This window comes from Pantherophis guttatus, chromosome 5 (assembly GCF_059756535.1).
Source record: "Pantherophis guttatus breed Tessera chromosome 5, ASM5975653v1, whole genome shotgun sequence".
NCBI classification, from domain to species: domain Eukaryota; kingdom Metazoa; phylum Chordata; class Lepidosauria; order Squamata; family Colubridae; genus Pantherophis; species Pantherophis guttatus.
Window position 1 is genome coordinate 12,613,537 of NC_142067.1, and position 27,983 is coordinate 12,641,519.

The window sequence follows — 27,983 nt, forward strand, 5'->3', positions numbered from 1 at the left end:
ACTTACCTTCGGACAGTTGCAGCCAGGCCTCGCACAGCCCGACAACACCAGATCTGGAGCTCTGTTAACTCTTTGGTTTAAGCCAGGGGTCCTCAATCTTTTTAAACAGGGGGCGAATTCATGGTCCCTCAGACTTTGGGGGGGTGGCTGGGGGGGTACTAGGTGGGCATGTGACTGTGTGGGCATGGGCAATTCAGCAGTCCAAACAATACACACAAATTAAACTTTAATTTGTTATGCTCCTGGGGGCGGAAAGCAGATTAGTGAAGGGATGTGGCTGCCTTGGGGTGTGTACAAGAGACTTCTGTTTCTCTCTCTCCCTCTCCCTCTCCCTCTCCCTCTCTCTCTCTGTCCCTCCTTCTCTTTCCTTCCCTCCCTCTCTCTCCCTTTCTCCCTCTCTCTCTCTCTCTCCCTCCCTCCCTCCCTCCCTCTCTCTCTCCCTCTCTCCCTCTCTCTGCCAGGGAGGCAAAAACGGGGCCCATTTTTGGCCTCTATACACCCCGTTTTTGGCCTTCCTGGCCTCCAGTACCACTCTGTCGGCCAAAAATGGGACGCCGGCAGAATGGTACTGGAGCCCGGGGAGGCCAAAAACGAGCCCATTTTTGGCCTCCAGGTGTCCCGTTTTTGGCCTCCAAAAGGCGGGTGGGGGCCGGCGGGTAGGTGGGGCGATGTGGGCAGGGCAGCCTCGTCATCCTGCGCGGGCCGGATTAATGACCTCGGTCAGCCGTATCCGGCCCACGGGCCATAGTTTGAGGACCCCTGACTTAAGCAGAGGCCATTGTGAGAAACCTTTCGGACTTCTGAATATCCTGCCTGAAGCAACTTTTTTTGTATTTTTGCCACAGGAGGAAACCCCAAAGGGAAGTTTGCTCTTGGCCTGGTTCAGAACGAATGGAAGGTGTACGTCAAGAGGCCTCTGGATCGAGAAGAGCAGGATGTCTACCTGCTGAACATTACAGCCACGGATGGACTGTTCGTAACCCAGAGTGCGGTGGAAGTGACCGTCACCGATGTTAATGACAACAGCCCTGTCTGTGATCAGGTTAGTTGGCAGCTTTTTCAACAGATGGAAATTAAGATTAGATCAGATAAACAGATAGATAAAACTGGAGATTTTTTTTTATTTATTTTTTTTTGGAACATATTATGCATCACATGTCCAATGACAACTATCTGGAGATGGGTCAGTACCAGAGGTGGGATTCACTTACTTTCCCTACCAGTTTGCAAATGTGAGCACATGCGCCACCTCTGCACATGCATAGTAGTCACACATTATGTCCGGGTGGGTGGGCGGAGCCTCCCGCATTCGCTGCTACCGGTTCACGCGATCCGTACCGAACCGGCTGAATCCCATCACTGGTCAATACGATCTAAAAATGGATAATGAATGGAGCGCAGGCACTGAGCAGCACTTCCAAACCAACTGCTGTATACATGGCATAGCAATAGCACTTAGACTTATATACCACTTCATGATGCTTTACAGCCCCTCTCTAAGTGGTTTACAACATGGTAAATTGAGACCGTTGGCATTTTTTAATTGACCATCATTTGTCAGTCTTAAATTGGAATAACTGTTTTTTTTCTTTTCTTTTTTCTTTTTTTCTTTTTTTTTCTTTTCTTTTCTTTTTTTTTTTTTTTTTTTTTTTTTTTTTGGTCTTAAGGTTACATATATGGCAATATTTCCCGAGGACATCCCTCCCAACAAAATCATCCTTAAAATGGGTGCACAAGATGTAGACATTGGATCCAACGGTGAAATTCGCTATTCTTTATATGGCTCAGGAAACGGCAAGTTTCTTTTGGATCCTGAAAATGGTAAGACGATGATGAATTTTTACATGGATGATTTCTCTGCTTGATTACTGCTGAAATTACAGCTACTTAGGAAGCTTGCCGATTTCTCTCCCTCAGCCTCTAGGTACCTCCTTCACATTACTGCCAAAATATGCTGGCTGCTTCCAACATTTTGCTTATTTAGAAGTTGCCTAGTAGTTCTAAAAATAGATCTTATAGAGGAGACCACATTTGTCCAACAGAACAGAACAGAGTAGAGTAGAGTAGAATAAACTACAATAGAACATAGAATTAGAGTTGGAAGGGAACTTAGAAGTCATCCAGTCCAACTCCCTGCTCAAGCAGGAGGTCCTATACCAGTATTGGCGAACCTTTTCAGCATTGAGTGCCGAAATGGGAGTGCATGTGCGCGTGCTGGAAACTGGAAGGCCAGCCGCCTGGTCCGCATGCGCGCGCCAGGAAAATAATCTTCTGGTTTCCTGTGCACACATGCGTGCCGGCCACCTGGTCTTCCAGGTTCTGATACGCATGAAGCCCAGCTGGCCAGCACGTACTGGAAACTGGAAGAGCAGCCACACAATGTGCATGCCAGAAACCATAAGATCATCTTTCCGGCATGCGCATGCACTCCAGGCAGCTGCTCTTCTGGTTTCTGGCCCTCCTGCGCGTGTGAAGACCAGCTGGCCGGCACGCCGGAACCTGGAACGGCAACGGTCAATGGCTCACGTGCCCAGAGAGATGGCTCTGCGTACCACTTCCATAGATTCACCATCACGGCCCTATACCATTTCAGACAAATGGTTGTCCCGTCTCTTCTTGGAAGCCTCCAGTGATGGAGCACCCATAACGTCTGAAGACAAGCCGTTCCACTGGTGGATTATTTGCACTGTTAGGAAATTTCTCCTTGGTTCTAGGTTGCTTCTCTCCTCGATGAGTTTCTATCCATTGCTTCTTGCCCTGCCTTCAGGTGCTTCGGAGAATAGGTTGGCTCCCCTCAAGCTATTTAGGAATTGAATGGAATGGAGGAATCAGAACACTTCACTTCATTTGGCCTAATGTGATTAGACGCGCACAAAGAATTTGTCTCCGGTGCAGAAGCTCTCAAGATGCTTCTTAAGATGAACCTTTCCCTTCCCTTTCCGATATGCAGCTCCTTCATCTGTTTTAAGGATCGTAATCCATAAATGAGCCAGTGGCAATTGTTACTCACCTATTTGCTGGTGTGATTGGCCGCATGCATGACTAACCGTTATCTACGATTATTCTTCTGCCTGAGTGAAGCCCGTTGGTTACTTCCAGTCTTAGAACTCTATATGCCTATCCATTAGAGCCGTGCATTAAAAATGCATTTTTTTTCTCTGTGAGGTCTCTTTCAGTTTAATGGAAGAAATATAGCTTGCAACGTTGCCTTGAATGGAAGAGAGAATTTTTCTAGCAGGAGGGTAGTGCCTGGGCACTTATTTAATGATGAAGTGGCCAAGTTGTTCGCTTGAGTGTCTAATCTTCCACTATACAATCATCTCTTCAGCAGCTTACCACTATTCCGCCTCCTGATACTTCAGTTCCTCTCTTGCAGTACACTTGCCTCCATCCCAAGCTGTTTATCAATGCTATGCAATTCTTTTTTTTTTTTAACAGTTTGGGAGGAGATACAAGGAGGGGTTGCAGTGAAAAGGGAAATTCTGGTAATTTATCAGCAGCAACTTGTTAGGCCGATGATAGAAATGTGCAGATTAGGTCAGGTTGGTCCATGTAACTTGGCATTTAGAGATCCAGGGAGTGTTGTAAGGGAGACATCATTTTGGTGAAGAACATCAAACGTCAATGAACATTTACCTTGTTGTATTAAAAAACCTTGTTGTTGTTAGTTGCGAAGTCGTGTCCGACCCATTGGGACCCCATGGACAATGTTCCTCCAGGCCTTCCTGTCCTCTACCATCCTCCGGAGTCCATTTAAACTCAAGCCTACTGCTTCAGTGACTCCATCCAGCCACCTCGTTCTCTGTCGTCCCCTTCTTCTTTTGCCCTCAATCGTTCCCAGCATTAGGCTCTTCTCCAGTGAGTCCTTCCTTCTCATTAGGTGGCCAAAGTATTTGAGTTTCCTCTTCAGGATCTGGCCTTCTAAAGAGCAGTCAGGGTTGATCTCCTCTAGGACTGACCGGTTGGATCGCCTTGCAGTCCAAGGGACTCACCGGAGTCATCTCCAGCACCAGAGTTCAGCTGATTTTTGGGCCTTCCAGGCCCACCGCAAGTTGGGAAACATGCCGTTTCCATCCTCTGAAGGGCCTCCAGGGAGTGGGGACGGCTGTTTTCACCCTCCCCAGGCTCCAAGAAAGCCTCTGGAGCTTGGGGAGAGCGAAAAATGGGTCTTCTGGTCCCACTCGAAGTCGGGAAATGGGCCATTTCTGGCCTCCGGGGGGGGGGGAAGGCTGTTTTTGCCCTCCCCAGGCTCCAAGAAACCCTCTGGAGCCTGGGGAGGCCGAAAAACCGCCCTACCAGGCCCACCAGTACCTTTTTGCCATCACATGCCAAAAATCAAGGGGAGCGCAGGGGGGTCACGCGCACATGCATGGGGGATTGAGACACGGGAAGGGCATTGAATTATGGGTGTAGGCACACACACGCGTGACACACACACCCCGCGCGACCCCCACTTTTGGCACGCAACAGCAAAAAGGTTAGCCATCACTGGAATAGAGTAACTTTATTGTCACTTTGAATGTACGCTAATTGTCATACATTGAAAATGAAATTTCATTGCATCCAGCTCTTAAAGGGTCACCACCTCCAATTTTACACTACATATTATAACATTTACAAATTACTTTGTAAAAACAAAACCGTAGTGTTAGTAATAAAATAATGATATTGTCATGACGGTCCACTTATTTTTCCCTGTTTTACTTTTTTCCCCTTGAATTTGTTTTAGGGGAGCTCAAAACCTTAGCTCCGTTAGACCGTGAAAAGACCCCCGTCTACAATCTGATCGCCCAGGCAACTGATGGGGGAGGGAAATTCTGTCAATCAAAACTCCATCTAATATTGGAAGATGTCAATGATAATCCTCCACTGTTTTCTTCTGACCACTACACCGCCTGTGTCTATGAGAACACCGCCACCAAAGCCTTGTTGACAAGAGTTCAAGCCAATGACCCTGATGTAGGTGAGTATAGGACACTAAAAGCAACACCGATTAGAAGCGTGTAAGTAGAACTTGGTAAGGGGTAGCCTTTATTTCCCCTGTAATTTATGCATTATCTTTTAACAGCAATGGTAAAATTCAGAAATAGCACAAGAAACTGACGTTCTCACATTTGGATTTGGTCCCCAAACCCAAAGCTCACGTTCGTTGGTTAAATAGTGCCTTAGCCCAGTCACCAGGCTAGAAACCAGGAGACTGTGAGTTCTAGTCCCATCTTAAACATGTGAAAGACAACTTGGTGATTTTGGGCCAATCACCAGGAGACTGTGAGTTCTAGTTCTGCTGGGTGGTTGGTTTTGGGCAAATGACCAGGAGACTGAGTTTTAATCCTACCTCAGCTAGCCGAGTGACTTGGGGCCAGTCGTTATCTCTCAGCCTAATCCTTCTCACAAGTTTATTATTGTGAGGAAAATAGGAAAAAGGAATGTTGTCTATGTTCACAACCTTGAATTATTTATAGTAATAATAATGGTGAAATATAAATCAATTCAATATTTTTTTTAAAAAATGAGATTAGGTTTGGTTTTGTGGTTAAAGCATTAGATTAGAAACTGGAAGAATGTGACTTACAGTCCCAGCTTTGGCACAAACCCAGCTGAGTGATGGTGGGCCAGTCACTTTCTCTCAGCCCTAGGAAGCAGCCAATGGTAAATCACTTCTGAAAAACCTTGCCAAGTAAACTGCAAGGACTCATCCAGGCAGCCTCTAAGAATCAGACACAACTGAATAGAAAAGGGGAGGGGGACAAAATAGTAGAAAGTCCATGGCAGGGGTGAAATCCAGCAGGTTCTAACAGGTTCTGGAGAACTGGTAGCGGAAATTTTGAGTAGTTCGGAGAACCGGCAAATACCACCTCTGGCTGGCCACAGAGTGGGGTTGGAATGGAGATTTTGCAGTATCCTTCCCCTGGAGTGGGGTGGGAATGGAGATTTTTGCAATATCCTTCCCCTGCCACGCCTACCAAGCCACGCCCACAGAACCGGTAGGGAAAAATTTTGGATTTCACCCCTGGTCCATGGGACTAAATTAGCTCATAGATAGATGGTACTCAAAAGTTACCAGGCAGAGAAGTGTTGCAAGAGATACATTTTTGCCAACATTTTCTGAAATCCTTATATAGCAATAGCACTTAGACTTATATACCGCTTCATAGTGCTTTACAGCCCTCTCTAAGCAGTTTACAGGGTCAGCCTATTGCCCCCAACAATCAGGGTCCTCATTTTACCCACCTCGGAAGGATGGAAGGCTGAGTCAACGTTGAGCCTGGTGAGATTCGATCTGCCAAACTGCTGGCAGCCGGTGATCAGCAGAAGTAGCCTGCAGTACTGCACTCTAACCCCTGCATCATCGCAACTCTTACATGTGTAGGAGATGACCAGGCTGAGCCCGAGGGAGGGGTCAAATGTGTCATAAGTCATGAGTCCGTACGCACCCACAACAGATCTAAGTCCAGCCCATCTTGAATGACTGTCTTATCTCCCGCTCATTTCCCTTGACTGTTGGTTGGTCAGATTCTTGTTAGAGAGCTTAACCTTGCAATAAATCTTTATACTCATTTGCACTTCCCTGGCTCTTGAAAATATGATTGTGCAAAGTGGCAGTGCAGCATCAGGGGAAGTTTTTATTAGTGTGCCCTGGCTGTGATTTTGGGAGCCTCTCAGATAAAATATCAGTCAATTGCAGTTTGATCATCTCGTAAACTTTGTAAGGAAAATGCATTTCACCTGTCTCTGAAGGATTTTTGCTAGCAAAAGACAAACTCTAGGCAGGGTTGAATTAATGCAGAAGTTCATCCCATTGCAAAGCCTAGTCCCGTGATGGTGAACCTATGGCACACGTGCCTGTTGTGCCCCGCCAGCGGCCTGCGCGGATTGTGGCTGATCCCGACGAAGAGGAGGCTGGTGTGGGGTCGCGCCAGCAGCCTGCGCAGCCAGCACTCGCGTCGGACAGTGAGGAGGCTGAAGAGGATATGGTGCCAGAGGCAGAGACTCAGCCAGGGCCTTCAGAACCTCCAGAGGCTCCTTCAAGTGGAGAGAGCAAAGTGGAGGAGCCTCTCCTCAATGCTTGAGCACGCAGGGCTGTCAGGATGCAGGAGTGGCTACTCAGGAGAAGGAGGAGGTCTACTCGAGGGTAGGGCTTGAGGATAATTGGCCACTCCCTTAGCCTATTTAAGTCGCACGCAGCTAGTGCTTTCTTGCTGGAAACAACTCGTATTTTATTATCAGAGTATTTTGGTTTATCATATCTTGTTTTCTGGGCTGGTTGCCAACCTTTGCCGGTCTTGTTTATTCTTGCTACTTAATAAATTTGATAAGGACCGTTGGTGTGTGTCAATATCCTCGGAAATCCGGAGCTGGGGCAGAACAGTGGCATGCAGAGCCGTTTCTGTGGGCACGCCAGCCGTTGCCCCAGCCCAGCTCCACCGTGCATGTGTGCGTGCCTCCCACCAGCCAGCTGGTCTTTGTGTCTCTGCCGCGCATGCGTGGGGGATGGGGCACATGTGGGGGACACACGTGTGCATGTGCGGGAGGGCAGGGCGCATGTGCGGGTAGGTGCAGGAGGTTTTTCAGGCTCAAAACGGGGTGGGGGGGCCTGCGTCCCCATGCTCCATTTTAGGTCTGGAAAGCCTTTTGTACCAACCTGGAAGATAAACCGGGGGAGGGTGAATGAGACCCCCCCCCCGCACCCCATTTTTGGCCTGGAAAGCCTCCTGCACCAACCTGGAAGCCAAAACAGGTGCGGGGGCGCATGCTCGGGGTGTGTGCATGCACGGGGATGCGCACGCATGGGCAGAGGTGGGGCGCATGCGCCGGGGGGACTCTGGCATTGCATTTTGGGGGTTTGGGCACTCACTTGTGCATTCGCACGCACACATATGTGCTTTGGGCACTCGGCACCCAAAAGGTTAACCATCACTGGCCTAGTCATTGCAGGTTGTCCAAGTTCATTGGCATTAGATTTGCCACAGGATTCACAAACTTCCCTAAATAAAAATAGGATTCAACTTTGGAATCTTATCTGTCTTTGGATGTTTGTTGAAAACAAAACGTGGGAATTCTACTGAACCTCTTAACTGTTCATACTAGGAAGCAAGTGCTGCTTAAAAATATTTGAATTTGCATTTTGCATTTGAATCTTAGAATGCAGATCAAAATCAAAATTTGAATGCAAACAGAAGATGTAGGAACATTCTTTCCTTTTGTCGCTACTTCATGTTAGAAATAAGAGAGCGGAGCCATGAGAAAGAGAAACAAAGAGCCAGCAGATTTTATAGTTAATGATGAATAGCGCAGATTTCCTTCTCTAACTTTTGACTTGTAGCTTAGCTATTAAGGTCAAATGCAAACACAGGATGCCGGTAATAAAACATGACAGTATTGATATGTGAATATTAAAAGAAAGATCTCTTGATTCAGCAGTCTGTTAATACAGCTATAAATCCTTCCGTACTGAAGACAGGCAACCCTCTCTCCATGCGTGGTCATCTTTTGAGAACATGCCATTTGCACAGTGATACCTGCTTTAAAAGGGACACAGTGGCTCAGCGGGTAAGAGGCTGAGCTTGTCGATCGAAAGGTCGGCAGTTCAGCGGTTCGAATCCCTAGTGCCGCGTAATGGGGTGAGCTCCCGTTACTTGTCCCAGCTTCTGCCAACCTAGCAGTTCAAAAGCACGTTAAAAAATGCAAGTAGAAAAATAGGGACCACCTTTGGTGGGAAGGTAACAGTGTTCCATGCACCTTTGGCATTTAGTCCTGCCGGCCACATGACCATGGAGATGTCTTCGGACAGCACTGGCTCTTTGGCTTTGAAACGGAGATGAGCTCCGCCCCCTAGAGCCAGAAATGACTAGCACGCATGTGCAAGGGAACCTCTACCTTTACCTGCTTTAAAGGTGTATTTTAATGGGAAGACAATAGGAAGGGAGCAGAATGAAGAGGGAGGCAGTCCCAAAGGTGCTTTTTCAGGAGACAACTGGACTTTCTTCTCTTTTTTTTTTCTTTTGAAGACATTTCGCTTCTCATCCTAGAAGCTTCTTCAGCTCTGACAGGATAGTCAGTGGGAGGATCTATCCTGTCAGAGCTAAAGAAGCTTCTTGGATGAGAAGTGAAACGTCTTCAAAAGGAAAAAAACCCCAAGAAAGTCCAGTTGCCTCCTGAAAAAGCACCTTTGGGATAACCATGGCCTGGATGTCTGAGAATCTCTACAGAAGAGGGAGGCAATTACTTGTGTCAGGGTTCCAAGTAACACCCCCCAACAAAAAGAAAACTCCGAGGCTTGAATTTCCTCAAAGTTACTTTTTATTAGCAATGTCATATTGGCACATCTGGGAAAACCCAAATCTGGAAGTTTCCAGGTTTTCCCCACCCAAGTTAAAATTCAAGTCCCTGCCCAGCACCCTCATGTCCATCACATGGTCCAATCATCCACCATCCAAACTGGAGACCCCTCACAGTCATCCGACTCCAGGTGTTAGGGCAATGCATCCTTGACTCTCTGAGAAAGGAATGTTATTTTGACTACCTATCACACATAGTCCATGCAATTCCCCCCCCCCCATTTTCCCACAGTAGAAAAATGTGACAGGTCTGAAGGCCCAACTGTAAAAGATGGCTTCCAGGTCTGTCTGCACAATTCTGTGTTCTGCTTGCTCCGAGGGTGTTTCCAAGCCTATCAAGTCCAGAATACCAGGAACAGTTTATAGTTGGGAATCTTCAATTATTAGTAATTGAAGAATTCATGGTGTTGTTGTTGTTTTTAGTCCCACTGTTAACAGAAGTCCAAAACTGATGCATTTGACTTCAAAATATTCATTCAAACTTACATAATTGTTTCAATCAATCCAATATATTTCTGTAATTAGTTTCCATCCATTGTTTCTTGTCTTGCCTTCTGGTGCTTTGGAAAATAAGTTGACCTTCCTCTTCTTTGTTTGACAATAGGCTTTTGGGCTCAGTTTAGAGCACTGAGATCGATCAATTATAACGAAGCCTTAAGAGAATTAGGAATTACCACAATTAGCCATTAAGGCTAGTTGGGCATCTATCAGTAACTGAAGAATTCATGATTCCTGAAGCCATTTAGATACCAGCTAGATCTCTTCTAACTGGAATCTCCCTTGTCTGTGCAGACATGTAGGGAGAGAATGCGGTTAGTCCTGGCTAGGGGTGGGCTTCAGATCCTTTAGCAACTAGTTTGCTGCCCGGTTGCTGGGTGGGCATGGGGTAGTCGGCAACCTGCACCACAGCCAGGGGGGGCATTTTTCACCCTCCCCAGGCTCCGGAGGCTTTTCTTGAGCTTCCAGGAGGGCAAAAACTGCTTCCCCTGGGGTCTGGAGGCCCTCCAGAGGCCGGAGACAGGCCCCTTTCCGGACCTCCGGAACCTCCAGTAGGCCTGGTTTTTGCCCTCCCAGACCCTCCGTGCAGCCCCTGCACTTACCTGAAATGATGAACAGGCCGCGTGGAGACTCCTTGGAGGGGAGGGGCAGGAGGGGCATGGCCAGCCAGGGGTGGCATTTGGGGGGTTCGCCAAATCCCGCCAATCCTTGGCAAGAGGATCGCCCGAACCCTGCCGAATCCCCAGGAGCCCACCGCTGGTCCTGGCCTAACATGAATTTAAAGTTCATGACTCTATAAATAAAGGTAAAGGTTTCCATGAATGGGTTTAAGACAAGCTGATTTCATATGGATTCCTTATAGATCAATTTTGACTTCAGTATGGATTCTTAATTGTGGTTTGTTCCACTGCTCTAAATCAAGAAATGGAAATTTGCAATTAATGAAAAAAAAAATTTCCTGGTTTGTTAATTCATTTTCGTAAAAGGGTAAAGATAGCATCTTCTCTTTAGAGTAAAACTAGAAGAATAAAAATTTATAAATACTCATTTATAAATAGTAATTGTAGCTATTTGTTGTTCTTTTTTATGTAACTCACCAATAACTTATCTGACATTGGGGTCGGGGTAATTCGTGCAATAGGAGTAAATAATAGTAATGATGGATGACTTGAATCTGCAAAGATTTTAAAATACCAATGAATCAAGTAGGCATATAATAAAATCATAATTTAAATACTACTTACCTTTAATAACTGCAGAATGTTAGGAGATAAATCCTGTGTGTATCGACATGTAGATTCTAAATTATAATTGAAGTACCATTTCTGCCTAATGACTTTTTCAAGGTTTCATGTCATCACCTTTGGATAAATCAAAAATGGTTTTCTTAAAAAAAAAAAAAAAAAAAAAACTGTTCCTTGGAGAGTGTCATCTAATCTTTGGTAATATAATTTAAACAAGTGTTCATATATTGTTCTTATGATTGCATTTTATGAATATGCCTAGACAACAGGGCATCCTTCCCCAGGCCTTTCTAAGCAAGGAATTGTCCTCCCGACATATCGAGCGGAAAATAAATGTATGTTACATTCCGATCCATGTTAATTGGTTTTATACAATAACATTTCTGTCATTATAAAAAAAAAAAAAAAAAAAAGAATTGCCCAGTTGGATGGCTGAAGCTATTTGATCTTGACAGAGCTGGAAAAGTTGGTGAGGTTTATAGGAGGTTTAACCTTCTGAGTTTTCACTGCAAAATCTGTAATAACCACTAAAGACAGAGGTCATTATTAGTGGTAGGTTGCTACCGGTTCTCCCCGGTTCTTGCGAACCGGTAGTGGAAATTTTGAGTAGTTTGGAGAACTGGTAAAAACCACCTCTGCCTGGCCCCGCCCCCAATCTATTCGCTGCCTCCCAAGTCCCAGCTGATCGGCTAGAAGGAAAAAATCAGGGCTCACTTGGCAAAGAAGGGAAAAAATAACCAAGACACCTTAGCTTTAAATTGAGAAGCCAAGAAGCCTCCCAACTGATCGGCTAGAACCGATCCGCTCCTTGTAAACCGCTCGGTGGTGGTAGATTGGCAATTGAGGCCAAGCTGCCTGAAAGCGGTTTCCAATGCTCTCGGTGGTGGCAGAGCAGCAAAAAAACTGTTTAAACCCTTGCCGCGGCGCTTCAAAGGGCCACCCTACAGCTGATCAGCGGGAAAAGGCCATCTGGTGGTAGACCGGTGCGCTCCAAAAACAAATAGGTAGATCAGAACGCCCCTGATTTAAAATTCTTTTAAATTGAAATTTTAATCTGTTTTTAATTTTGGGGATTTTTAATTTTCTCGGGCTAAATTATTTAATCTGGTTTTAATTATGTTTTCTAACTTTTGTATCTATGTATTTTATTTTGTGCCTGTTCACCGCCCTGAGTCCTTCGGGAGTAGGGCGGTATATAAATCTAATTTTAAAAAAAAAGTACAGCTCTACAAGCAGTTAAAAGCCTGGTGGACCAATACCTCTGCTAAATCCTAAAGAATTGTTTGTCACATGACCATCAAACCACACCTACAAAATAAGACATGCCCACAGAACCAGTAGTAAAAAAATTTTAGAACCCACCCCTGGTCTTCAAACTTGGCAGCTTTAAGACTTGTGAACTTCAACTCCCAAAATTCTGGCTGGAGAATTCTGGGTGTTGAAGTCCACAAATCTTAAAGCTGCCAAGTTTGAAGACCTCTAACTAAAAGTAAAGGTAAAGGTTCCCCTTGTACATATGTGCTAGTCTTCCCGACTGTAGGGGGCGGTGCTCATCTCCGTTTCAAAGCCGAAGAGCCAGCACTGTCCGAAGACGTCTCTGTGGTCATCTGGCCGTCATGACTAGATGCCAAAGGCGCACGGAACGCTGTTACCTTCCCACCAAAGGTGGTTCCTATTTTTCTACTTGCATTGTTTACGTGCTTTCGAACTGCTAGGTTGGCAGAAGCTGGGACAAGTAACAGGAGCTCCCCTGTTACACGGCACCAGGGATTCGAACAGCTGAACTGCCGATCTTTCGATCGACAAGCTCAGCATCTTAGCCACGGAGCCACCGCGTCCTAGTAATGACCACTAGATGGCAGCAAATGTATAAACATCATGGTGATTCTCTTCGTTGCCATCTAATGGCTGTCTATATTTTTGCATGTTTTATGTGATAGCAGCTCTTCTCGATTAGCATGTGAGCGAAAGGCTCCCAGGAAATTCCAAGGTAAAATGGAAAGTTAAAAAGTAACTCCCCGGAGAAAAGCGTTAGGGAATCATTTTTGTCCTGCTGCTAAAATATATGGGCAGCCATGAAATCATCACAACCTTGAAGGAAGCTTTATCTTTCAAGTACTACTAAAGGAATGTCACCCAATTTTGAATTAATGAAGTATAACTAGAAGCAGGATGTGGAGTTTGTGTTCGGAAGTGATTGATGTCAGGCAAATAGTAGTTCTGGCTCGAAAACAAATGTCTTCCTACTTCTGTTGGCTTCAAAGGAGAGGGAAAGTTGACTTTAAAAGACTGTTGTGTTCTTTGTTTGTTCCCCTTTGCCACTGCTAAGTTGTACAGTTATGGCAACAACAACATGGAAATGTGCAGAACTTAGTTTTTGCATTTGTGTTCAATTAGGCTGAAAGCAAGATGGGGCTCCTCTTGCCATCTTACCTGATTTCCAGCTCTGCGTTTAAATATTTTCAGGGAAGGCTTATTTTGGGGGGGGGGGAGTTATTTTACCGCATGCGCTCAAAAGCCTGATTGGGCTTATTATCATGGGATGTCTTATTTTCGGCGAAACAGAGTACCTGTATCTCCCTGCTCTGCTGCTGCTAATGCTGAACTATGCGCGGTTAAAGTGTTGTGCCATGTTGGCATCTTGGTCTTTTCTGCCTCGGAGAATTAAAAAGAACTGCTGTTCTCTCCTCTTCTCTTCTTCAGGGGTGAACCGAAAGATTGTGTATTCCCTGGCCGATTCTTCAGAAGGTTTCTTCTCTGTGGACATGTCCTCAGGGATCATCATTTTGGAACATCCTCTGGATCGGGAACTTCAGTCTTCCTATAATGTCACCATTAAAGCTTCCGACCAGGGCATTGTGCAGACACTGTCCTCGTTTGCCACCGTTACAATTACCGTCTTGGACATTAATGACAACCCCCCTGTCTTTGAGAGGAGAGATTACCTGGTCGAGGTGCCCGAGGACACCTCCCCAAATGCCGAGATACTTTTTGTCTTTGCAACCAGCAAAGACATTGGTACAAATGCAGAGATCACCTACCTCATCAGATCGGGCAACGAAAAAGGAAAATTCCAAATCGATTCTAAAACAGGTACGTTTACCAAAATAAGGAGAAGGCTTATCAAGCAGGTTTAAAAATAATCCTTTCATTTTATAGCTGGGTAAGGAATAACAGGGGTTGTTGAGGGTTTTTTTTTTTTTGCACTGTACACATCACTGCTTATATTTAAGTTGGGTTCTGTTGTTACTAATTTATGCTTCAACCCAGGAGCAACAGAACAATGTTACAAAAATCCTCAAGAATCTCCAATGTCAATAAAGGAGAATATTTGTACCTCGGGGTTGAAATAAGGGGTCCTTGGTGCTCTCTGAGGTTGCTTGTTTTCTTGCAAACGCTTCATGACCCTAACTAGGTAAAGTCATCAATGCTAGCACTATTGCTAGTTACCTAGTTAGGCTAATGAAACGTTTGCAGGAAAACAAGCAACCTCAGAGAGCACCAAGGATGCCTAATCTCCATTGTGCCTGGTAAAATTCAATATAGAATTTACGTAATGCCTGCAGTCCTCATTTTCACTAAACTAAGCGCCGTTGAACTTCTGTAGAACTAGTTCTGAATAAGCCCACGTTGGATTTTGCTATAAAACAACAACATTTCCAACCAGTCCTCTGTAAACGATGTAAAAAAGTTGTGGAGACTCTAGAAAGAGTGCAGAGAAGAGCAACGAAGATGATTAGGGGACTGGAGGCTAAAACATATGAAGAACGGTTGCAGGAACTGGGTATGTCTAGTTTAATGAAGAGAAGGACTAGGGGAGACATGATAGCAGTCTTCCAATATCTCAGGGGTTGCCACAAAGAAGAGGGGGTCAAGCTATTCTGCAAAGCACCTGAGGGCAGGACAAAAAGCAACAGATGGGAACTAATCAAGGAGAGAAGCAACTTAGAACTAAGGAGAAATTTCCTGACAGTTAGAACAATCAGTGGAACAACTTGCCTCTAGAAGTTGTGAATGCTCCAACACTGGAAGTTTTAAAGAAGATGTTGGAAACCCATTTGTCTGAAGTAGTGTAGGGTTTCCTGCCTAAGCAGGGGGTTGGACTAGAAGACCTCCAAGGTCCCTTCCAACTCTGTTATTCTATTCCATTCCATTCCATTCCATTCCATTCCATTGCACGTGTGCCAGAGGTGGCACGCAGAGCCTTCTCTGTGGGTGCCTGCACCATCGCCAGCTGCTCTTCTGATTTCCGGTGTTCCGGCGCTCATGAAGACCAGCTGAAATCTGAAGACCAGTTCAGCTCAGTTGAATGATGATGTGATGAGCATGTGCGCTCGCTTGCTCACACGTGCCACTTTCAAGCATGCACAGAGCCTTCCGCGCACGCACAAAGCATCAAAAACGGGACGTGATGACATCTGGGCAGGTGGGCAGAGCCTCCCAGAGCCGCCGCTACCAGTTCGCCTGAACCAGATAGAACCAGCTGAATACCACCACTGGATTATGGGGTCGTTAAAAGAAGATGATGTCATGTGTTATGTGATCACCTTTTGCAACCAGATCCTGATAAGCAAAGTCAGTGGGGGAAGCCAGGTTCACTAAACAACCATGTTACTAACTTAACGACTGCAATGATTCACTAAGAACAGTCGTAAAATGGGGCAAAATTCATTTAACAGCTGCAGCAGAAATTTTGGGCTCAGTTGTGGTCGTACATCGAGGACTACCCATAATTTGAGCCTTTCATTCCCTTTAGATTCAAACACCATTTGTATTTTTGCAAAGGCTTTTTTGCACTGACGTCAAGTCAAATGAACAATAACAACAAAGAAGCCTCTTCTACATTTTTCCATTGCTACCAATGAAAAGGAGAAATAGGTCCATTGAATTAATCTTCATTCAAGCTTCCGTGCAGCGTTTTTGTGTTTGTTTGTTTGCTTGCTTTTGTTTTCCTATTCCCTTTCTTTTCTGGTAGTTCCTGAAATCTCTCTCTTTTTTTTTTTTTAGTCAGTAGAGATTTTTAGAGATACCACTCAAGGGCACTTTTAAGTTTTAATATTTGAGAGAGCTGGAGTGGTGTTAGCATTTTACGTCTCCTTGGTATTGGAACAAAAGCAATAGTTAAAGCTCTATTTCAAAGGAAGACAAGAAGGTAAATCAATTAAAAATAGTGACATTTAATTACCAATGAGGTATTTATTCTGTGTTAATGAATGACAGCTTCCCTATCAACAAATCAGCAGTAGGCACTAAAGACTCAAAGCAATCCTGTAATTATGTAAAATATCTGATGAATTTATTATTTTTTTTAAAAAAAAATTATCCCCAGCCTAGTAGTGATGGATGTTTTATGCCGATGCTTGTCCATGCTGACAAATGTATAGTATTTTTTCCCCCTGAAGTTGGAAAGAACTGCACCTAAGTTTCCCATGGCAAATTGTTGGGGAGAAATAAGAATGTTGGTCAATAGTCAGAAATCAAGGCCAACCTTCAGTGGTTGACATGAAGATAGGAGATGGCTGGGACTAGATAGTCTTTAGATGCCTTTTTGTTTTTTCAAATTAAGCTATCACTTTTGGGAACATAAGACACGCAGTGGCTCAGTGGCTAAGATGCTGAGCTTGTCGATTGAAAGGTCAGCAGTTCAGCGGTTCGAATCCCTAGTGCCGCGTAACGGGGTTAGCTCCCTTTACTTGTCCCAGCTTCTGCCAACCTAGCAGTTCAAAAGCACGTAAAAAATGCAAGTAGAAAAATAGGGACCACCTTTGGTGGGAAGGTAACAGCGTTCCGTGCGCCTTTGGTGTTAAGTCATGCCGGTACATGGCCATGGAGACGTCTTCGGACAGCGCTGGCTCTTCAGCTTTGAAACGGAGATGAGCAGTGCCTCATAGAGTCGGGAACGACTAGCACATATGTGCAAGGGGAACCTTTACCTTTACCTTTTTATCTTTGGGGAACATATTTGGAAGGTGATGCTCTCACCAAATGTCTGCTTCGAAAGGAGTGGCCAGTTCACAAACTAACCACTTACTAGAAATACGGTGCTGCATTGAGATTATTCTATCCTAAACCGCTTAGCTCCCCAAAGATTCTGTCTGCCAGTTCAGCTTATCTTTGTCTTTTGTTTTTTTTAAGTGCCCTCTCCTAAAAACATATTAGAGTTTTGGATACCAACCAGTTTTTATTTTCCAAGTATACCTCTTGGAAGTGAAGTTAAAGCTAGAGACTTGTACTTTGCGGTATGTCAGCTTCCAGTTTTTAATTTTCAATGAAAGTAATGTTTTTAAAAAAATGTCCACTGAGAGAGTGTTCACAACATATGGACAGACTTATCCATAATTTCAACTGGGAAACTGTGAGCGTCCTAGTCCAAACCAAGTCAAAAAATGATAAGAGAATTCTTATCAAATTGGCCATCAACAGGCACATAGAGATAAACAACATCTACATGCCATTCAAAAGGGATGTGGTGGCTCAGTGGCTAAGATGCTGAGCTTGTCGATCGAAAGGTCGGCAGTTCAGCGGTTCGAATCCCTAGTGCCACGTAATGGGGTGAGCTCCCGTTACTTGTCCCAGCTTCTGCCAACCTAGCAGTTCGAAAGCAGGTAAAAAATACAAGTAGAAAAATAGGAACCACCTTTGGTGGGAAGGTAACAGCATTCCGTGTTCCTTTGGTATCTAGTCATGCCGGCCACATGATCATGGAGACGTTTTTGGACAGTGCTGGCTCTTTGGCTTTGAAATGGAGATGAGCACCGTCCCCTAGAGTCGGGAACAACTAGCACATATGTGCGAGGGGAACCTTTACCGTTACCTTACATACCATTCAAAGAGACAAAGACCAAAAAGGAAACATAAAGATAGACTAAGTTTCCCAGGACAAATGGTTGAAGAGAACTAAGACTTTTGGCCAACAGTCTGAAATCAAGGCAGGCAGCATCCAGATGAACAGAGCTTAACACCAAGACCAACATTAGATCAACAATCAAGAAGCAAACAATACCCCAATTAAGGAACTACCAATTCAGACAAGCAATCTAAGAGTAAACAGTCTAATGAAGGAACCATCAAGAGCACTCTGACCAACACTGATAGGACAAAGCCACTAGTTTATAAAGTGAGAGCCAACCCCACATCCTACTAACACTAATGGTGTTAACCTAGTTTGGTAATGGAACATCTGCAAGAAAACAACCAAGCTCAGAGAGCACCAAGGATCCCACGGAATCTCATATTTAGTCTGACATTGAAAAGATATCGATCAAATGCCAATAACACCTAAGGAATTATGTTTCTGTGACAATTGAATTTCCAATTCGAATATTTCTCTGTTTAATAAAAGGAACCCAGTGACATTCGCATTGATAGAGATCTTTTCTTTCATTCTGACCAGCTTTGCTCCTTCCAACATGAAAAGTATATCAGAAGTGGCTTTACTATATCATCTGGATTGTCATTGCTTGCTTTGTGTTTTTCTACAGTCATTGAGGCTGCTTATATTTGCTTTCATAGAAAAGTTTATGACTTTAGGAACGCATATGATGTTCCTGTTCTTGTCTTCTGTCTCCAAGGGTCCATATCTGTAATTGAAGCTTTGGACTATGAAATGTGTAAGGATTTCTTCCTGGTCATTGAAGCTAAAGATGGGGGCAGCCCAGCTCTGAGTGCTGTAACAACAGTGAATATAAATGTGACAGACGTTAATGATAACCCACCAAGATTTAGCCAAGATGTCTATAGTGCAGTCATCAGTGAAGACGCATCAGTTGGTGACTCGTTAGTAATGGTGAGTTCTGAGTTTTTCTGCCCGTATCACCAGGGTAAATGGCTAATTTTAAGTGAATACAGGACACACTTTCTTCATGATAACAAATATTGTTAACTTTGAAAATGCTGTAAGTCTAGGAAAGGATTATGCAAATAGCACTGTCAGCAGGAATGTGGACAAAATCTAGGGCTTCATTATAATCTAGTACAGTCTAATAGAGAGCTAGAATGATAGCTAACTATCTGGCTGGCTAACAATAGATAAAGGTAGGTAGGTAGGGGGAGAGAGAGAGAGAATGCATAGATGACAGATAGATTGATTGATTTTTTATTTTTATTTTTTAAATTTGATTTATATGCCGCCTTTCTCCGGAGACTCAGAGCGGCTTACAATGCGTTAAGCAATAGCCTTCATACTTTTGTATATTTATATACAAATATACCCCCACAACTGGGTCCTCAATTTACCTACCTTAGAAAGGATGGAAGGCTGAGTCAACCTTGAGCCTTGGAGAGATTCGAGCCAGCAAGTAATTGCAGGCAGCTGTGTTAATAACAGGGTGCTTATACCACTATACTATCAAGGCTCTTGATGGATTGATTGATTGATTGATTGATTGATAAATGATAGATAGATAGATAGATAGATAGATAGATAGATAGATAGATAGACAGAGATAGATAGAAAGAGAGAGAGAGATACTATAGATAGATAGATAGATAGAAAGAGAGAGAGACAGAGAGACAGACAGATATAGGTAGGTTAAGTAGGTAGGTAGAGAGGTGAGTAGATGGATAGGTTTGGAGAGGGAGACATTTCTTGACTGGCAAACTTAAAATTAAATGTGTATTCAGGAAATTTTTACAGAAACAATATATTTTTTGAAAGTTTTGTTAAAATGCAGATCACATCAACCCAATTCATTACTGTGCTAAACCATAATGTAGTTTGTTTAGTTTGCTGCCGCATGCTGTGGTACATAATGAAGCCAATTATAAATCATAAAGCGTGGCATGGATGTATGAAGCAAGTCTTCAAATTGCAAGACGGTGATTGAATTAATTTCCCAAATTTGAGAATAACTCTCCCAATCAGGCTTTTTTTCCCATTTGGGAGTTTCTGGTCTAGGTTATGGAACTTTGTTTGGGTGAGACACTGATTGGTTGAAGTAGTTATCTTGGTACATTCCAAGGGGAAAGTACATAGTTATATCCTACCTGTTTTAGATAGTTACCTCTGTGGAATCTCGATAGACTATAGGTGCCTTTCTGATATGTTTTAAGTACATCATATAATAGCATTTAACCATATATACATTTGTGATGATTTCATGTACAGTGGAATTTATCAATTCATTGTCATCATTCTCCCTTCTATTTATAATTCCTCGTTTTTCCAAAGTTGATAGCCGAAGACGTGGACAGTCCTCCCAATGGACTGATTTCTTTCTCCATTATCAGTGGAGATCAAAACAACGAATTTTCAATTGATCCTGGCTTGGGACTGATTAAAGTTAAAAAGAGATTGGACCGAGAACGGGTAAGGTCAACCAATTTCATTGCTTCTCCATTGCTTTCTTCATGCAGCTAGTATTAATAATTGATAAAGGCTTACAGATTTATGTTATAGAAGTAAAAAATTTATTTCGTAGGATTATTCTTCGGCATTTTCCCAAACGGACCTTGCTCTAGCGTGGGAATAACGCCAGGAAGGAGAAGATTCTTTGGCATTTTCCCATTGCTTTTCTGTTTAAATGCCCTCCTTTCCCAGTATCCTAATCCCATTTTGTATTTGGGACAAATACAGAAAAGTATTTGCTACTTTTCTGATATCCTGATTGTAGAAGCTTGGAGTTCCTATTTTTCAGGAAAAAAAACAAATTAAATAAGAAAAAGATATATACAGAACAGACAAAAATAAACAGGCAGCTTTTCTGAGGTGCTTTCTCAAGAATTAGTACAGTTCATATGATATAGGGGTTGAAGGTGTGTTGAACCAGAACTGAGATGCCCCAGGTTCAAATCAACCACAAAAGTTCACTGGGTGATTGTAGGCCAATATATCTTATTTCAATCTACCTCACATAATTTTTGTGAGGATAAAAAATATAGGAATATGTAAATAACCTTGAGCTTCTGAAGAATAGGTGGAACATAGATCTAAGATAGGGTAGAGTAGAACAGAACAGAACATTATTTGTTGGAAAGTGTAATATAATTACACTTGGTAGCGCAGCAGACTAAAGCACTGTTAAGTAACACCAGCTGCCTGCAATTACTGTGAGTTCAAATCTCACCAGGCTCAAGGTTGACTCAGCCTTCCATCCTTTCGAGGTAGGTAAAATGAGGACCAGGTTTGTGAGGGCAATAAGCTGACTTTATATAAAAAAGAACACCACTTAGGGGGAGGCCAAAAGCCCTACTAAGCAAGTATATACAAAAATATGAAGGCTATTGCTTAAAAGCATTGTAAGCCGCCCTGAGTCTCCGGAAAAGGGCGGCATATAAATCGAACCAATAAATAAATAATAATAATATCACAAGTATGGTGTAAACATACCACAAGATATAAACACATTATTTAAAATATTCTGGGAGTGCAAGTTCTATCGATATAACCCACTTTCACTATTATTTGAGTTTCTGCAACCCTAGTTATTGTATGTTTCACGCTTACTTTGTGAATGGCTTAGCTTGTATCCTGAGGATCTCAAGGAAATTTGCTGAGAATAAATACAGCGAATGGATGAGGCAGGCCGGCAAAGATAATCAGGACCTTGGAGAGCTCAGTGCATGGAACGCAGGCTTGGTTAACTGTCCACTCAACCTGAACTGACTTTCCTTCCAGCGCTCAGCTAAGCTCCTACTAAGACTTTAATAAAGCTAAAAAGCCAGTGATTCCTTCGCTCCAATCCAAAGTGCTGCTCATTTTAGATTGAAAGAGCTCATTACCCTTCCCGACATTTGAGGCCTGGATAGCTGGGAAATTTTTTTTATTATTATTTATTTTTTTTATTTTTTTATTTGATTTATATGCCGCCCTTCTCCGAAGACTCAGGGCGGCTTACAATGCGTTAAGCAATAGCCTTCATCCTTTTGTATATTTATACAAAGTCAGCTTATTGCCCCCACAAACTGGGTCCTCATTTCACCTACCTTAGAAAGGATGGAAGGCTGAGTCAACCTTGAGCCTTGGCGAGATTCGAACCCTGCAGTAATTGCAGGCAGCTGGTCTTAATAAGCTTAATAACAGGGTGCCTTAAACCCCTGTACTACCAAGGCTCTTTTTGAAATTGAAGTAAATAGAAGGGCCTGAAACAAAGATTTCAGAAGACGAACCCAAACCGTAAAATCATCGTAATAGATAACATAGTAGTAGCCCATAGTACCCTGTTTCCCTGAAAATAAGGCCTATCTTGAAAATAAGCCCAGGCATGTTTTTTATGCATGGGCCTAAGATAAGCCCTACCCACTCCCCACCCCCCAAAATAAACCCTACTTAAGACCCTGCGCAGCTGGCCGCCTGGCCATTCCATTTGGTTGCTCGCAGTGCCATGACCACAAGGTGAGGTGGGAGAGTGGTGGGGCTGCTTCACATGTCCCACACCGGTTTACCTCAGGGCCTCCGTAACCAGGCCATCCACGCGCCGACACCTGCCTCACGGCAGCAGCAGCAATATGCAACAGGAGCCCATATGGCTGCCGGGCCATTTCTGCTTGCTCACAGAGGAGGCTGAGTGGTGTGTCGCGGCCATGAGATGAGGCAGTGTCGGGGCATGGATGAGGTAAGCCAATGTGGGATGTGTAGGGCAGCTCAACGCCCGTACTTTGTGCCGGTGGCACTGGTGCACCGCATGAATTCCTGTCCCACAGCAAGCAACCAGAATAAATGGGCCTCCCGTACATGGAAAAATATAAGACATGCCCTGAAAATAAACCGGAGTGCTTATTTTGAGGCCCAAAAGAAAATAAGACCTGGACAACAAAAAGGTTAGCCATCACTGCACTGTAGTGGGCATTTGGGATGCTTCCATCTCTAATCTTGACAGTCCTAATGCAATAGACATTGGCATTCAGTTAACACAGATGCAATACTTTTGTGCCAGAATGAAATTTATTGCTGCATAAAGCCATTCATCTGCATTGTTGATCAGTCCAAATGAGCCTCTTTGAAGAACAAATCTTCCAACCGCACAGTGCTAACATGATGTGGAAAAAACCAAACTAAAATCATCAGAAAATGATATCGCTTTTTTCAGAAAACTAAATCTTACACGGGAAAATACAGATAGTCCTCAACATAAAGACCACAATTGAGCCCAAAATTTCTGTTGGTAAACAAAACAATTATTAAGTGAGTTTTGCCCCATTTTACGACTTTTGTTGCCCCAGTTCTTCAGTGCAGTTGTTAAATTAGTCACCTGGTTTTTAAGAGAATCTGGCACATCCCCCATTGACTTTGCTTGTCAGAAGGTCGCAAAACGTGATCACATGACCCTGGCACACAGCAATGGTCATAAGTGTGAGTCAGTTGCCAAACATCTGAATTTTGATCGCATGACCATGGGGATGCTGCAACGGTTGTAAGCGTGAAAAGTGGTCATAAGTCACTTTTTTCAGTGCCATTGTAACTTTGAGCGGTCACTAAATGAATTGTGGTAAGTTCAGGACTGCTTGTATTTATGGGACACTGCAACCGTCATAAATACATGTCAGTTGCCAAGCATCCAGATTTTGATCATGTGACCATGGAGATGCTGCTAGGTTTGTAGGTGTGAAAAACGGGCATTAGTCACTTTTTTCAGTGCTGTTGTAACTTCAGTCACTAAACGAATGGTTGTAAGTAGAGGACTACCCGTAAAGCTCCATTCTCATAGAAGATTATGCTTGCACATCCAACTAATTTTCTTTAAAGCGAGAGGTGCAATTCAAGGTGCTGGTTGTCACCTTTAAAGCCCTTCATGGCTTGGGACCAGGTTTTCTGAGGGATCATCTCTTGCCGGTCACATCCACCTGACCCATTAGAGCGGGGAGGCAAGGAATGTTGCGGGTCCCATCCCTGAAGGAGATACATCTGGTGGGACCCAGAAGAAGGGCCTTCTCCGTGGTGGCTCCCTCTCTCTGGAACATCATCCCCCCCAGAGATTAGAATGGCCCCCACTCTGACACTCTTCCGGAAGGCGCTGAAGACCTGGTTCTGCCAGCGGGCCTGGGGAATGCAGAGTGGGATGGAGCCCATGAAATGGCTCGTGTGTTATGTTGTCGCCAGGGGGGGCGGGGGTGGGTGGGTGTTATTTTATTATTTTATTTTATTAATTTATTGTTGATTCTCTGTTTTATTAGTTTTATTGTTTTTTATATTGATAGATATATATGTGTGCGTGTGTGTGTATAGGTAAAGGTAAAGGTTCCCTTCACACATATGTGCTAGTCCTTCCTGACTCTAGGGGGCGGTGCTCATCTTTGTTTCAAAGCGGAAGAGCCAGCGCTGTCCGAAGACATCACCATGATCATGTGGCCGGCATGACTAAAGGCCAAAGGCCCACGGAATGCTGTTACCTTCCCACCAAAGATGGTCCCTATTTTTCTACTTGCATTTTTTACGTGCTTTCGAACTGCTAGGTTGGCAGAAGCTTGGACAAGTAACGGGAGGTCACCCCATTACACAGCACTAGGGATTTGAACCGCTGAACTGCCGACCTTTCGATCGACAAGCTCAGCGTCTTAACCATTGAACCACTGTGTCATATATATATATCCCCTTTTAGGGATATATCCACAATTACACGGGAAGAAACCCGAAATATTAACTATACACACACACACACACACACACACACACACACACACACACATATATGTGTGTGTGTGTGTGTGTGTGTGTGTGTGTGTGTGTGTGTGTATGTATATGTATACACACATATACATACATACATATATATGTATGTGTGTGTGTGTTTTTCCTCTAGCCAGGTTTTCCCTACGTAACCAAGGTTTTTCTGCAGCCCTAGCTCAGTAGAATCACATCCACTCGATTCTGGGCTTTTTTCTTTTCTAGCAGCCAGCAAGTTCTTCCTGCTAGGTGGGAGACTTATATAGATTTATTTCTAGCTCATTTGCTTTCATCAGTAAGCCACACCCACATCTTATGCATCCTCCCTGTAAAGGTATAGTATCTATTTTCTTACTTCTTCGTAGGGTTTATGTGTGTTTTTCCTCTAGCCAGGTTTTCCCTACGTAACCAAGGAAGAACTTGCTGGCTGCTAGAAAAGAAAAAAGCCCAGAATCGAGTGGATGTGATTCTACTGAATATATATATGTATGTGTATGTGTATGTATATGTATACACACACACACACACACACACACACACACACACACACACACACACACATATTCTTGTAATCCATCTTGAGTCGCCATGTGTGAATATGCGGCAATATAAATTTCCAAATAAATAAATAAATAAAAATAGAAATCTAGAATTCTAGATGTTGATGATGATGATGAAGGAGAAGGTGATGATGGAGATTTATCAATTCACTCTGCAGTCCTGGCATTTCCTGGTATGTCCATGGCCACTACTAATCCAGGCCAGCCTTGTTTAACATTTCGGAGATCCGCCAAGATCAGCTGGAGGCTACGTTTTCTTGAAAGAAGAAAAAATATCTCCACTTGGGGGTGGGGGGACAAATGCTCTATTAGGCTGCTTAATGCAAAAGAAAAACATACTTCCCATATTAGCATCACAGCCAGCTGGAGCTATCAATATTTGAATCACCATTATAAATAGTTTGCCAGCAGAATGTAGGCAAAGCAGAATAGGTGGGTGGATCTGCTGTCATCTTTGGAATGTGGGGAAAATTCTTGAGGAAGAATTAGGCGGTTGCATTGGAATTTTAGGTGGGATATCAGCAAAACCCCTCCAGCACATAAGTCAGTTTTTTGGGCAAGATTTTTCAGACATAGTTTGCCATTGCCTCTTTCCTGAGGCTGAGAGAGAGTGACTGGCCCAGAGTCACACAGTTGGCTGTGCCTAAAGTGGGACTAGAAATGGTCTTCTGATTTCTAGCCTGATGCCCTAACCGAGGGGTCAGCAGTCTTAAACACTCCAAGAGTCATTTGGACCCGTTTCCCACAGAAAATAAAACACCGGGAGCCACAAAACCCTTCCCATGCTTGACTATTTCCTGAGCAGACACAAAACGAACATATGTAATTGAATTAAATGTTCTGTTTTCTTCTGAAACTTTTCTTTTCTTGGATTTATCCATGTTGGCCTACAGGGGTCAAAAAGCTCAATAAATTGTGTGCCGGGGGGTGTCGCACATTGACGGTTGTGATGCATATTTTGAGCAACAGGGAGCTGCAGCAGAGGGATGAAAGAGCCACATGCGGCTCCAGAGCTGCGGGTTGCTGACCCTTGCCCTAACCACTACACCAAACTGGCATTCTATCCATCTAATTAGTATCATTAAATATAAGATTTTTTTTAAAAGTATACTTAACATCCTACTTCTCTAATCCTTTATTTTCTCTGACTATTTACATATTTTAAATCTAGGAAATCAAACGTTCTATTGGTATGAGATAGTTCTTAAGCTTGTAGTTCACAGGGCTGGCTTAAGCCTCCAGCTATCACTGTAGCCATGGTGTGGATTGTAGAAATAAATTTTGGAATCCATTCTTGTAACACAATTGATCGGGCTGCCTGAGTCTATATTTGATATCTGCGGGGGTTTAAAAGCATTTTTGTGGACAGATAACTTCTCAAAACTATAAGAGCTGATATTAAATTTCTTATGTAAGATGCTTAGATGTTGTTTTTTTAAAGTACTCCATTATGTGCAATTTGCATCATCTCTAGGAGCAATTTTAACAGACCGGAGCCATTATGTTTATGGATGCTTTTACTAAAAAAGTATTTGAGTCACATTGCAGCTGAAAATGCAGAAATGCCAATACTCAAAAGCCAGACAGTGCAGCCCAGACACTTGTATTAGAGAACCTGGTACTCTTTGCTGAACATTAGAGATGTTTGCTTATAATGATTGAGGACCCAAAACACCTTGAGGGCATCGAATTCTCTTTCACGGTATGAATTTTCCTGATAGAATTCTAGAGGAAGAAAGCAGATTATTCTCCTTCAGTCTATTGAAGGTGTTTTCTGAGTTCCTTTGGTCAATCAGTCAGTCTCCACATGTTCTGAAATATTTCAGTTTTTCCTACTGCCTAACTGATCCTTTAGTTCAAGGGTGTCAAACTCAATTTCATTGAGGGATGCATCAGGGTTGTGTTTGACCTCGGAGGGGGGGGCGTGGGGCGTGGCCGGGGGGCGTGGCCAGCTTGACATCACTTGTGTCAGGGGCGCCTGTGGCGGCCCGGTGTCTCTGCCAGCGAAAATGGATTCCCGAGCTCCGTTTTCGGCTACGACAGCCTCCTGCAACCCTCTGCCAGTGAAAACGGAGCTCGGGAGGGCTGCCCACAGCCCTCCCGAGCTCCGTTTTCACTGGCAGAGACACCTTCGCTGTGTCCGGGGCAGCCCTGCGGGCCAGATCTAAGCACCCTGTGGGTCAGATCTGGCTCCCGGGCCTTGAGTTTGACACCCCTAATCTAGTTGATAAAACCATGTTCTTTCAAACATCATAACTGCATGGCTGGGAAGATGAGAAGCAAATACAGGAGGTCCTTGTCTTACGACCAGTCGCTTACCAACTGTCCAAATTTATGATGGACCTACCTTGAGACTAGTTATAACCTGGATTACAGTTACTATGCTCACAATTCCTCCTTTATCATCGTCACATGACCTAACTTTGGCCACATTTATGACCATTTGCCGTGTCCTGTAGTCATGTGACCACGTTTTACTACGGTTTTGCTGAAAACTAGAATTCCCTTAACGACCAACCAAAAAAAAGGTAGGTCACATAGGATCATCTTACGACCATCACAAGTTATGACTGATGGGCAGGCTCCATTCCAGTCATAAATCAAGGGCTACAAGTAAGTCCTTGACTTACGACCACAATCGAGCCCCAAATTTCCATTGCTAAACAAGACCGTTGTTAAGTGAATTTTACAACCTTTCTTGTCACCGTTGTTAAGTGAACCACTGCAGTTGTTAATCTAGTCA

The 27,983-nt window shown here is 43.7% G+C and overlaps 1 protein-coding gene across 11 annotated transcripts in view; it reads left to right on the plus strand.

Moving 5' to 3' along the window:
• Nucleotides 1-27,983, plus strand: part of FAT3 (FAT atypical cadherin 3) — a 626,029-nt gene that overhangs the window by 507,505 nt on the left and 90,541 nt on the right. For all 11 annotated transcript variants that reach the window (XM_034408488.3, XM_087894589.1, XM_087894591.1 and 8 more), the window contains 6 exons: nucleotides 846-1,042; nucleotides 1,668-1,821; nucleotides 4,730-4,963; nucleotides 13,784-14,173; nucleotides 18,652-18,866; nucleotides 20,250-20,387. In XM_034408488.3, coding sequence (XP_034264379.2) covers nucleotides 846-1,042; nucleotides 1,668-1,821; nucleotides 4,730-4,963; nucleotides 13,784-14,173; nucleotides 18,652-18,866; nucleotides 20,250-20,387 — 1,328 coding nt within the window. The remainder of the gene's footprint in view (nucleotides 1-845; nucleotides 1,043-1,667; nucleotides 1,822-4,729; nucleotides 4,964-13,783; nucleotides 14,174-18,651; nucleotides 18,867-20,249; nucleotides 20,388-27,983) is intronic.